The sequence below is a fragment of the Sylvia atricapilla genome, chromosome 6 (genome assembly GCF_009819655.1).
Source record: "Sylvia atricapilla isolate bSylAtr1 chromosome 6, bSylAtr1.pri, whole genome shotgun sequence".
NCBI classification, from domain to species: domain Eukaryota; kingdom Metazoa; phylum Chordata; class Aves; order Passeriformes; family Sylviidae; genus Sylvia; species Sylvia atricapilla.
Window position 1 is genome coordinate 12,883,900 of NC_089145.1, and position 13,164 is coordinate 12,897,063.

At 37.2% G+C, this 13,164-nt stretch overlaps 1 protein-coding gene across 11 annotated transcripts in view; it reads right to left on the bottom strand.

The window, feature by feature from the left end:
- Nucleotides 1-771: 771 nt before the first annotated feature.
- The window catches only part of SOX6 (SRY-box transcription factor 6), a 369,253-nt gene continuing 356,860 nt past the window's right edge, over nucleotides 772-13,164 (bottom strand). For 10 of the 11 annotated variants that reach the window (XM_066320815.1, XM_066320816.1, XM_066320822.1 and 7 more), the window contains one exon: nucleotides 772-7,765. In XM_066320815.1, the coding sequence (XP_066176912.1) occupies nucleotides 7,462-7,765 (304 nt within the window). In that variant the 3' untranslated portion in view covers nucleotides 772-7,461. Of the gene's footprint in view, nucleotides 7,766-10,677; nucleotides 10,729-13,164 lie in introns of all 11 variants that reach the window. The other variant, XM_066320825.1, reaches the window with a different exon arrangement.

Genomic DNA, 13,164 nt, shown 5'->3' on the forward strand with positions numbered 1-13,164 from the left:
ACTCCTCATTACTATCTACTGCTGACTCTGAAGTATTTCACCCCACAGATTCATGGTGCAGAATGTCATTTTTAGGAAGTTCATGTACGATGCTCTCTCCAAGGAAGAAAGGATTCTGTCCCACTTGGATGTTTCAGGGTGGTTTGTGCACCAGCTGAAACTTGACTGGAATCTGATGTCATGTACAACCAAAAGGCTGTTACATTTCTGCTTCAGTGCAGTAGGCTTCTATGTAATTTATTATTTTCCTATGAGAACCATGACTAATTGCTAAGTCAGAAACCAATCACAACACACCAAAGGCAGCAGTTTACAGACATGGCAATATGGCAACAATAGGCTTTTTGTTGTTCAACTTTGGTTAGTTTGTTTAAAGTTGTAAGCAGCAGAAAAGGGGAAGGCAAAGAAAGAAGAAACATGAGAATTTTTTTGTCTCATTTCTACTTACTAAAATTCTTTCTGAGATTATGTTGCAACCAACAGCAGTTCCTGCACACAAAATTGACAGTTTTCAGTGTGTATTGTCATATTAGGTTGGTTATCATGCATGCCTTTTACAGCATATGGTGTTAATGGATTTCAGAGGCTGATAAATGCTTTCATAGACTAGAAAGGCATGGGCAAAACATTAGAGCTGTAAAATTCAGCCACCAAATTTACAGGAGCCAGCTGAACAGGCCGAGTTGCATTTTCCCATCAACTCATCATGGTCAGTCTTTAATACTAAATTCAAAGGAATAAGGGATGCATAGAAGAAGTCACACACACATCTCATAAAACAAAATTTATCTTTAATTTGTAAGTGTCAACAGCAGTACAAAAGATGGAGTGATGGTGAATAGATTAAGGGTAGAGAGGACAGTCTTGAGGTAAATGAGCATAAATAGGCAGTCTTATAGACACTCCCCTGAAGGGTCTAAACCCCTATCATGGCATATACTGTATCACCCAAGGATGACATGTTTAACATATCAGGAAAGCACCTTGTGCAAAAAAAAAAAAAAAAAAAAAAAAAGGAAAATAAAAAAAGAATTTTAAAATCCCTCCCACCCGAAACATGTAGGTAAGGTGCCAACGTACACCAGAACATACTGTATATGGACAGTGTCTTTCAATTTTGTCTTTTCCGTCAATAACTGAGGCAGAGGAGGAGAAGACTCTTAAAAGTACCACTGAAAGATTATTTAATATTTAATTTACCTCACGTCAATACTGCACAACAAAATCCAAGAAGTCTGTTTATGCAATGAAGCAGAGCTAAGAATAACTATTCTCCTTTTTAATCTGAGAACAGATTTTTTTCTTAAATCAATATCCTTAGCAAACGTTTTTCTTTCTTTTTTTTTTTTTTCTTTTTACTGTATCAAGAGGAGAGTGTGAGATGTGATGGCAACCTTTAAGTTCATTTAAAAACTTTACACTGGACTGTACAAGATTTCTTTTTTTTTGATAAACTATTTACATTTTCAGACTTTAAAACATATTCAAAGCAGCAATAGACACTAGTTTTTCCTCTAAACGCCCAAATAATTACCGGCCATGGGCCCAGGTAGGTACCTGCACTGTATATAGAATTTCTACAAAGAAAACCTGCCCATTAAGTAGCCAGTGGCTGTTAAACAAGCAGCCCTCGCCAGTAAGAGCTGCACCCAGGGTGTTGCTATAGGAATCAAAGCATAGTACCTTGACAAGAGAGTCTCAGTTGTCCCAACAGCTCTACACAAACTTTACAATTTTGAAACAGCAGCTAGCATGTCAGTCCAGCATGTCAGTGAATTGTGCTGATTAAATTAACATAGAGTACAATCTCACAATATACATCACAAACAAATTACAATGTCAGGAAATAAGAGTTACAGTAAGATAAGTTATGTAGTAACAGCTTATAAGCTTGTCTTAATGTAATAAAAAAATTTTACATGGGAAATACAATAATGAATGAACGTAAATGCTAAGCATTCTAGTTTGCTACAAGCTGGAGAAGGGTACAAGAGAAAAAAAAAAAAACAAAACAAAACATTGCTTTCTGGAAAGCAAAACACAAATGACAAAGGAAGACAAACGGAGAATGCACACTAGCAGGTCTGCAATGTGCAGCATACAAACAGTTAAATATTTGCACATTCCCCATACTCCAAGAGCACCAAGGACCTCACTTGTGGTTTTTAGAAAGCGGAAATTACAAAGCAAGCCATGTCACTAAGTTGCTTTATAGCTTTCATATTGCCATAAATACCAATTTGATAAGTTTTCCCTTAGCCCAGTTCACCCCACCCTACCCCTTTTTACCCAGCATGTGAAATCTCAGAATACTTCTTTGTCACCATTTCCAACAATTCTGGCAGTTAAAAAAGGGTGTTGGATTAAAATGAAATGATTTTGCATATACATTGTTTTTTCCTTCTGTAGTAGGGCATTGCTACATACCGAAAATGCAGCTTGATCTGATAAAAATCACAGATTTTAATGGGTTGTACCAAAAAAAAAAAAAAAAAAAAAAAAAAAAAAAGTTTAGAAGGGGTTTTTTTTAAGGAAAAAGTGTTTTGTAAAAGATCAAATGAGGTGATATATTATTATTCTTTTAAAAGAACATGCTTAAGTGCCATCTTGAATCTTAAAAAAGCATGCAAAACACCAAGGGGTCCAAGCCCAGTCATTAACTTCTCGTAAAAACATGAAGAACTCTATCATACATCCTGCTAGCTGCATCTCCAGTGCAGTTGCTCCTACTGTGGCCCTGTCTCAGCAAAGTTCACCCCACGTAGCTCCAGCACTGCACTGGTCCTCGTGACCACCGTGGAAGTACTAGTATGCTTCATATTAAGCAGGTAGGTAAGTGTTTTTCTGGGGGAGGATGGAGTCTAAATCTTGTAAAATGTTTTGCTGGGAGATGATTTCGGAATGCCATGCCTTCGACGTGGCCGAAAAACAAAATCCAGAAAGCCAACCCGGAGACTAGATGGCACTGGGAGGTGGTTGTGTTGTGTTTATCCAAAGGTGCCCACAGCTGGCTGCTGAACACTTTGCACAGGGTGGTGTATTTCTGGGGACTAATGCTGCTGTTGGGTTTGCATTTCCACCCCAAAGTCATCCCGTCTTTTCCCTCCCCCTGCCTCACGCTGCACCTGATTTAGGAGCACTTGGGGATCCTGTGAATGCTCAGCAGGTGGTTCCAAAACCTAAATGGTGATGCCCAAACATACAGGCAGACCAGAATCTGGCCAATTTTCCAGACTTGTTTCTGCAGGTAAACCCTGGAAAGCAGTTCCATTGGGACCTTTATCTTCCATTTTTATGAAATAAGTGAACTATTCTGGCTGATATCAGACTGTTTGGGGAGCCTTCTTCTCTTGAATATAAGTATTTAATAATTTTCCAAAAGAAAATATATTGTATCTGTTAATTAAATAAACTGTTCACAGAGAAAATAGTATTACTATATTAGTGCTCCTGAATGGAGTTATTTTTCCAGTCAGTTTCTAAAGGGCCTCAAATACGAAGCTTAAGAAGCAATTCAATTAATCCTCTTTGTCTATTGTGTGAACAATTTCTCTGGTATTATAGCCTAATATAACAATAACATGATTAAATGAATGTACAACATAAAGGGTTGATATTACTGAGTCTTGCCTGCATTGCAAGGGCCATTTCAGTAATTTTAATCTTTCAGAGATACGCTTTTGACTTCCAAATGCCATTCTTGATAAGTAAAATATCTCATTGATTTTACTTGGCTTCAGAAGACTCCGTTTCCCATCAAATATAGCCAAAATTTGGCATCCTCCATGTACCAACTTTCTAAAAAAGTAGAATTTATTCCCTGTTTGTGGAATATGCTATTAAAAATCAGAGAGCACAAGTGAGGCATCTTGCTGTCCCAGCTACAGGTCCACAATACTGCGCTCACACTGCGGGTGTAAATTCAGCATCTACATGAGGTACAGTGACTTGTCAGCATTTAATATGGACCAACATACACTGATATAGAACAAAAGTAAATACATAACTTATACTTCACTAAGTATCCATGAACAAAAAATAAAATTCTATTTCCTATGTTATATTTACACAATTTTTTAAAAAAAAAATCTAAAATGAGATGGTAAATTCATCAAAAACTTTGTTTTGAGCTCCTATTAATAAAGTAAAAATGTTGGGTTTCATCCTTATGATTGTCCTTCCTTGATTTCTACTGATATTTTAGAGCCAACGTTGGCTAATAAATAGAATAACACGCTCATAGGCACAATTCAGATTCAAATATGTTCCTCCCACTCCTCCAGCCAGTAAACACAATTTTTACCAGCTGGTGATTCCTGAACAGCCAGTCATTTTCAAGAATGTGGCTTTAACATACAGAGCATCAGCATTGAGGCAGGGCTGGAGCTAAAACAAAGTGTTCATACATACATGTATTTTGCATAAATAAATGAAATAACAAGACATAAAAATGACTCAAATCCGGCAACTGTGAGGCAGGCCCACACGAGTCGAAACAGATGACTTTTGTTCATGTAGTTTTCGTACAACAGTTTCACATTAGTCAGAAGTGATAAAAAATACCATTTATATCCAGTGCTTATAACACTTACGAAAAAACATCTGTGAGTGTGTGTTTTTTTTGTACTACAAGCAAAATCAAGTTTCAGTCCTAAAGAACAGTCCTTTGTTCTCCACAAGCCTGCAGAATATTATTTTGGCATGGTCATAAAATTAAAAAAAAAAAAAAAAATTAACCAACTAATCTAAATGTTTGCCTTTGTGCAAAAAAATAATTACATAAAATACAATGCTAGCAATACAGCATTCTACCTATGCAACAAAACCAGGAAAAAAAAAAGCGAGAGAGAAAGAAAGTGATGTGGGGGGAGGGAGAGATACTTCTAACTGGAGAATTATGTAAGACATTAATAAATATCCTTTTTTTTTTTTTTTTTTTTTTTTTAGGAAATAATGATGTCCTCCCCCCAGTCTGAGCTGAATGTATTAAAACCAGTTCAAATTCCCAAGCTATTTTAAGAACACAAAACCACTTTCTATCAGTACCTTAGCCAGCTTAAAGAGGACGCTCACCAGCTAATGACACAGCATATGCCTTTAAAGACTTGGCTAGACCAGTTTATTGCTTATTAGACACGGACTCAGAACACAATTAAATAAATATTAAAAATATAGCTTTTTTTTGTTCCAAATTACAAAATGGTCAGAGAAATTTGACCATTGTGTTTCTATGCCATTATCTTTATAAATTGTCCTGTAAATTGAACAATCTTCTTTGTCTTGGGGTGGGGGGTCGTTCTCTCACATAGAAACGTGATCCCTACAGTGGCAAAAATGGCTTTTCCTGACAGAGCAGGTACCAGTGGGGCTGTGAGGAGGGTGACTGCTCCTCTGAGCATCGTGCCACTGCAGCTCACAGGAGTGTCTGCAGCAGAGGATGCGCCAGGACAGCCAGACTAACACAGGCCTTTCCTTTCGTTGGCCCAAGGAAAACCTGCTCAGCTCTGTGAGAAGACGCTCCCAGACTTCCGGAGGAGCTGCTCTAAGCCCTCTGGTACCTCTCAGCCCGAGCCTGAATTTTTCACCAGTGTCCTGAACACAGCCAATTCCAAATAAAAGCTGAGGGAGTTGAGGAGCTTCAGCACAGTTTTTCATCAGACCAATTGGAACTGTAAATATATATATATAAACACAGTGATCTATTTGTGAACAGGAGTGGATATGAGGAAAAAAATAAAGGCAGTTTCTTCTCCATCTTTGAAATCTAATAGATTAACAATCTTTGAATGCCTCTCTCACATATTTCCCAGAATCTTCTCCAGTAATTGCATTGTTTCTAGAAGTAATACAAACAGAAATTTTAGTTTCTACAGCACCTCATGTCCAAAGATCCCAAAGTGCTTGACGAGTCACATTCCCACGTGGCTAATACACAGTAAATATTTTTGCTTACCCATTTTCCCACCTTTGCAATTAGATATTTGAGTGGCCTTCCCTCCCCCACTTGGGAGTCTCACAAATAAATCACTGCATAAATACTTAAGGTAGCACAGTTCCTTCAGGTGGCGATAGGAACATGATGTACGAAGCCATGATTTGCCACAGACTCCTCAGGCCCTAAAAATTCAGCGTGGTGGACTGTAAATGCAGTTTGGATTTTACATCTGCCCTTGCTGTCTAAGTGTAGAGGTTTATAACTATAAACACATTTTTAGGGGTATTTGTACTCTATGTACATATAAAAGTCTTCACTTTATTTTGCAATACATATAGCAGAGTGTTTCCAAGTGCTCCTTGAACATACAGTGTTAGAGGAACAAGTGAATTTCTCATTCATAAAGGTCATGTTCGTTTTAGTAGCAGGTGCACTTTTATTTTCATATACCTGTGTGATTTAGGGAAGGGGAAAGAAGAGGCTCTTTAAAATATCAATAAGGAATTGTAAGTGTAATGCCACCAACTGTACTTTTAAAAATAAATATTAAGTATTTGGACCCTTGACATTCTGGAATGAATAAATTATTTAAGAGAAAATGTGTTAAGACTGAATGCAAGGGTTAAAAGCAAAGGGGTAGAGAATGTAATCAGAGGTGGCCTCACACTGCTAAGACAGGCCCGTCCATAGCTGGTGATCGCTCTTTTGTGCTTACTTAAAATTTCACACTAATGGCACATCAAGAGGCAAAAGCAATTGGGCACATGCACTATGGCAACCATGTTCACTAATTAAGAATATCCTGTCTCCAGATTCCTGAGTACTTTACCATATTCTGGAAAAAAATTAGGTTTTATATATAATTTTTTTTTAAGATGCCAAAGGATTGTCTAAGACTTTACAGTGTCTCCTTTAAGACTTTTTGTTTAAATGTTAAGATTCAAAAGTTATGAAAAGTTTGGCACATCAGAAGTTCAGCTATACATATGGAAAAAAAATGGAATTCAGAGACTATTTTTGAAAGACAAGCTATGATGCACAGGTGTGCACACTTGCGGACTTGTTCTGTTTCACAATATGAAATCTGCAGTTTTTTGTTTTCTAAAATAATCCAGAATAAAAACACATTCACAACCTGTAGGCTGGCACAGCATACCTGAGTGAGAATGTATAACCCCCATCTAAAACAGTAACTTAAACCTTTATCAGCATCCAAACGGAAAAAGACAAAAGGTAAGACTTGTAAGACAGCTATTGATTCATATAAGTTTTCAAGTCCTGATGTCTGATATTTATGTCTTCATCTAAATTAAAAAAACAAAACAAAACAAAAACAAAAAAAAAAAACCCAAGTTCATGAAAAATTAGGGAAACAATCTGTCTCACACGATAAGAAACATTTAAGACCATTCTGCTGATGTAACTGTAGGAGCCACACATGCATGCAGGCTCTTTAAGAACTTTTGTTCAAAAAAACCCCAAAAAAACCCAAATGAGTCTGAGTACTTTAATTCTGTGAACACTCCTCAGTTGGCACTGACTGCCTCATGGGCTTCGTTTTCACTACTATAGTCTGATTTGGGATCATCCTCATAGTCCTCGTACATTTCTATTTCATCCTCTCCATTGATCATTTCGTTTCCAGGGAGGCTTCCGCTGTCCGTCTTCATACCATAAGTGCTCTGGATGACAGGGATGCTGGGCTCAGGGCTGGCAGAGGTGCTGGAGCAATCTGATGTCATCTGAGGGGACGGCGTGGTGGTCGCCATGGTAATAGCACCAGGGTAGACAACTCCTGTTCCCGTGGTGATTGGAATCTGAGGCTGTTGTCTGGAAGGAGAAACGAGAGGGAAACGTCATTGCCTGTGTTTAGAAGGAGGGAAGACCTTCTGCAAGGAAGGAAAGAAAAGCAGGTGTTTTCCTAGAAAGGCTCCATGTATTCCTCTGGGCTCCACAGTCCTCTGTGGTGTTGTTTCATTATTTCCCCCAAAGGACAACTGGGAAGGGAAGTGTTTTCAGCCACTACAGCCTTTCACGTACAGTACGTGTTTATTTAAACCATGATACAAACTAGCACTTGTACAGAGACCATCAAAAGGCTTCAGGCACCCAGGTGATGCCTGCCTGCTACCGCAGACACCAAAATCTATCCTCTAAAAATCTATCCAGAATCTAAACCCTCTAAATTCATGGCAAGACCTTCTGTTGGTGAGAGGACCTCAAGATTACCTAAAATGGCAGACAGAAACTCTAAGTATCTAATTTACTAAGTGCTAGGCAGACTCCTACATCACTTAGACATTCTTTTGACATTTGACTGCTGGGTTTTGATTTTTATTCGAATCCATTATCAGAATACCATTTGCTTTTCAGGATTTAATGTGTAAGACTGGGGTTTTGAAGCAAAGTACTTGATAAAAAAAGAACAAATCTGCCCTGGAAGATGCTGATTCTGTATTGACGAGTTATTGAACATACATGCCTATTTGCATAATCTCTTTAATGAATCATACATCTCAATGTATTCCCAACCTTCTTCTTCAGAGCAATACTGACCAAGTAACAGTGAATATTATGGAATTTTAGCAGGAGAAACACTGTCAGGTATGTTTGAATAGTCTAAGGAATCTGCAACTTCTTGACCACTGCACCATTCTATACCAAATTCAAAAACAGATTTCATAAACCAGTCCCACAAATTCGTAATCATTGGCTAAATCAATGCACAAAATACTATTAAGCTTATTTACAAACCCCTAAAAGTCGAGTCTTTATTGTTCATTGATCAAACTATGATTATGATAAATATCACACTAGAGAGTCACAGGGAAGCTGCAGTCCTTCGAGTTTGAATCCAGTGAATTCATGAACACCCTGTGTAACACACCACTAAAATAGTCTGCAGTCCTGCCATGGCTGGTACTGCTAGCCTGACTCTTACACAGCCTCTGCACAGCTTGAGAAATTGAAACATCTGTTGTGTAAGTCTCGTACACCTGGCTAGCAGCGAGCAAAAACGCAGTAATTCATTTGACACAGTCATTATACTCCTGTTTGCAAATGATGATTTGCAGATGATTTACAAACAGCTTGGGATTTTTCACTAAATTTTCACTTTTTAAATGGTCTGATAAATGTTCTGTGAAAACAATTTTCAGCCAATGTATTTGCTTGCAAGTGATTTTCTGCAAACATCTTTCAATACTTTATCCATAAAATTGAACACCTACCTCACTTGGGAACATTACGGGTTTAGGATTGTATGTTTTCAGGAGTATAAACTATTACTGCTAAAACCCCACACGTATCTCCTCCACAACTTCTAGATGCAGAAAATGTTCACATTAATGAATGTTTCCACAAAGCAGAGGAAAAAGAAACCACACATGGTCAACAGAAAAAAATCTATGTAGTTGTCACCAGGCCATACACACTTAATTCTTTCTAATCTGGCCATCTAATAATCTTTCACCAGTATTTCTTAGAATAAATAAATTCACAAAACGAAACATCACTGGTTGTTCATCAAAGAACACCATAATATCAATGGTAAATGTTGCTTTTAGAAAAGTTTTCATAGCTCCTGTAATAGAAGTTGTAGAATCTACTCAAAGAATGATTGACCCTAAGATGCTGCTGTGTTACAGATGACATTAAGTAAAAGAACAATAATATCCACCTCTATACCTCCCCTCCCCAAAAAGTTTGCATTTTTCAGAAGCAAACTGCCTTTTTAAAAGCAGCAAGAACAATTTAGAAAGTCTGCTTAAGACAATGCTGTGAGATATATTGATGGAGTGATGGTTATCAGTGTTAAGGCCTAAAGGACAAGAGAAATCTGGTATTCTTACAAACACTTATCAAATCAGCAGAACTCCTTTGCACATCCACATTTCTGTGGGACTGGTTACACTTGTCCAAGTACCACCCATTTCAAAGTATAAATGGAGATGGCAATCTGAGCATAAAGAAGCCAAGTTTACAGAGGCACTTTTTACTTGGGAGTGCACCAGACAAATGCATGGCAAGTTACTGAATGAATCTAATTGTCAAAGAACTTGACTGGTATAACAGGAAAGTTAAAGGCTTACTGAATTTGTCATTCATAAATGCAGTCCTTTTTGTACATGTTAAACAAAAATCAGACATGCTGTGCATGCCTGCTGCTGGCTGGGTAATAACTTTAAATTACCTATATCTCACTGTGGAACTGTAAACATGTGGGAACTGTACCACCTAATTGGAAAGGGTCTCAAATTACTACCCATTTGCTAGCAAAAAATTTGCTAGCACTTAAACATGGGCACCTACACACCTCCAGTAACTGGACACCTACCTCTGATTTAATACCTGTTATTATTTAGAGCTGATCAGGTTGTCACTGTAAATTCTGCTCTAGTTGCTACATTACATCCCAGAAAGCCTTATTTTAAAATGTCACAAACTATGTGGACGGCATATGTTACTAGAGATGAGCGTTATCATTTCCTAAGTAATTAAGTTCTTGGGGGGAGGAAAACAGAGCATTTGTTTAAATTCCCACTACTCTCCCTGAAAGGAAGAGTAGGAAATTCTAACTACAACTCTGGCCATTATGTTTTCTTGTATTTGTAGATCTTAAAGGCATTCATGTTAATGGAGTCTTTTATTACATTAAATTCCACACATTTAATTGTTGCCTCTAGTTAGAGTTTTTCCAATCACAGAGCCTTGGAGGAGGGGGAGATAAAAACATACTTTACCTGCAAGCTACAGGTTACAATTCAGCTCAGTTGCACATGGAAGTTTTCTGCCTGTTAAGATTTCCAGAAAGCAACATTAATCTTCTGGTCTCTTCAGATCCATGAGGAATGGTGGTACATCTCTATGTACCCTGGCCTCAAGTCACTCCAGTCCCCACCATCTCCTCTTTGACAAAGAAATCCTTATGTGGACAATTACAAGGGGTCACTCTCCTCTGCTCTTCCAGCACTGATAACATCTGTCCACTATGGGGCCAAAGATTTGGCCCAAAATATTTAAACAAATATAAAAATGGAAGTAACATGAAAATTCTTAGAGAAACTGACCTGCTCACAGATTTGTGGCATCGATATTCTTACTATTTTTCTGGAGAATGTTCCTCTTCTCTCTTTTGCCAAACCAGCTAAACATTTAAATTGGCAAATGACCATTGTTTTCTGATCCCTTCCTAACCATTTTCTGACAGCTCTTTAAATGTCTGAAGCAAAAATTGATTGCATTAAGGAAAACGCTCGTATGTTACACACCCCTGAAACTTACATTCCCATAAGGAATGAAATAACAGTAAATCTCACAAAAGCACCCATTGTGTACTTGCTTTAAGTTCAAGCTACAGGAGTATAATATTACAGACTTATTCAAAACCATAGCCTAGCAACATTCAGACTACGTGTGTACAGTAGTTATAAACACTATAAAGGTTTTATTCTAAACATCTTACGCTGGTAAAGCACAGAAAAAAGTTACTGCTTACATCATTTTGCAGAGAAATGTATATAGCATATACTTTTATTTAGAGTGTATTAGACTGTAAAAATGACTGAGGAATGAATTATCTTTGTAAGACAAGGCAACAAAAGACAGACAACTTAAAATAGCTGAATTTATGGTTCATATATGATCCATTTGTTAGCTTATATTCATTTATGCGTTACAAAAAACTACTATTGAGGATAAATTGTAAATCACTTGAAGTCTGTTCAGGATTAACTTATGCTGAAGGTATCATTCACAAGTTCCATTAATAATTTTACTATTAAAAATAACTCAATTACTTTAAAGACATAGCTGGCTTCAGATTCAGCTTTCCCTAGATTGAAAGCAGCAATTTTTTAACATACTCTGCATTAAACATGAATTATTTCTGTATATAATCTGCCTCATTTGGAACAAAATTCATTCATGTAGGGATGCAATAGAAGTGCCTACGCACTCAGTAAGTTCCATTCTGTTCTTTAAAATACTTAGCAGTTCCCAGATTTTGGTCTATCAGAAATATAACAATTATCTGAACACAAAAATTTCCTGCCCAAATTATTCCAAGAAATCTCCACTCTCATTCAATTCTTTGGAGACTTTTCATCAAAAATCAGAACAGAACCTGGCCATTCATTAGCTTAATTCTCTATTTTATTTTAAATCCTGGCTAGTTTGTATATTGAGATTCTTTAAACTCCCTTTGTGCATTTTACCAAAGTTTATCAAAGATTGTGGCTCACTGAAGTGAGTGGTGTGAGCCTTTTGCATCAAAAAAATTTGAGCCATGGAGAACTCAGTGTTTGTGGTGGGGGGTTTTACCCAAACCAGCATTATCCTATGTTAGCTAGTGGCTCACCTAAGGGAGTCTGACAGGAACTGGATTGCCTAAAACAGAAATGTACATTTGGTATGAGAAAAATGCAAACACAATTTAAAAAAAATTTTTTCCTTGCTTTTTTACTCATTCCTTTAGCCACCTGTTTCGAATGCGTATCTGACTCTTCACGCATCTCCTACTTATCTTTTTATTCTCTGATGATATTCTGTTGCCATTTTGGTGCACCCATTCCCAGCTTAATTGGTTTCTTCTTTAAAAAAATAAGCCACAAAAAAACCCCAGCAATACTTCAAGCAGTATGAAGCACTTGGCACATTTCATTGGAGTCTATTTTGTACTTTTGTTCTCTATCTTTCACTGAAATATTTACTGTAAACACAGAGCATGTTCAAGCCGAAAAACCACATTTGTCTCTTATTTCATTCTGAAAAGGAAACAGCATCTCAACTCTCACGTCTACAGTTCTGAAGGACGACTTATGTTGTTCCATCAAAACAGTGGAAAAATAATGGGGGTGTGAGGTCAGTTAGGAAAACTGTTCCAGTTGATGCTTTATGTGATATTTATGTTAAACACAGGGAAGAGTAAGTTTAAGAAGCTGATGGGCTCAGTTACTGTGCTTCACTTAGTTATAATCTGATTTGGAAGAGACATTGCTCTTCATTACTTAGTAAACTATTCTGCTTAGACAAATGATTCCATGTTTTATGTTTCAGTTCAAAAAAGATGTTCTAGTCTGGCTCTTTCACTAATTTCACTTGGTGTCTTCCAATAAGTTTGTTTTAAATTATTCTTGAGGGAAAAGGGGAATTCGGGACAGTCAGTGGGAAGTCAGAGGGAAGTATGAAATCATTTTTTTTAAATCCCAGCCTGTGATTCTTCAGGACCT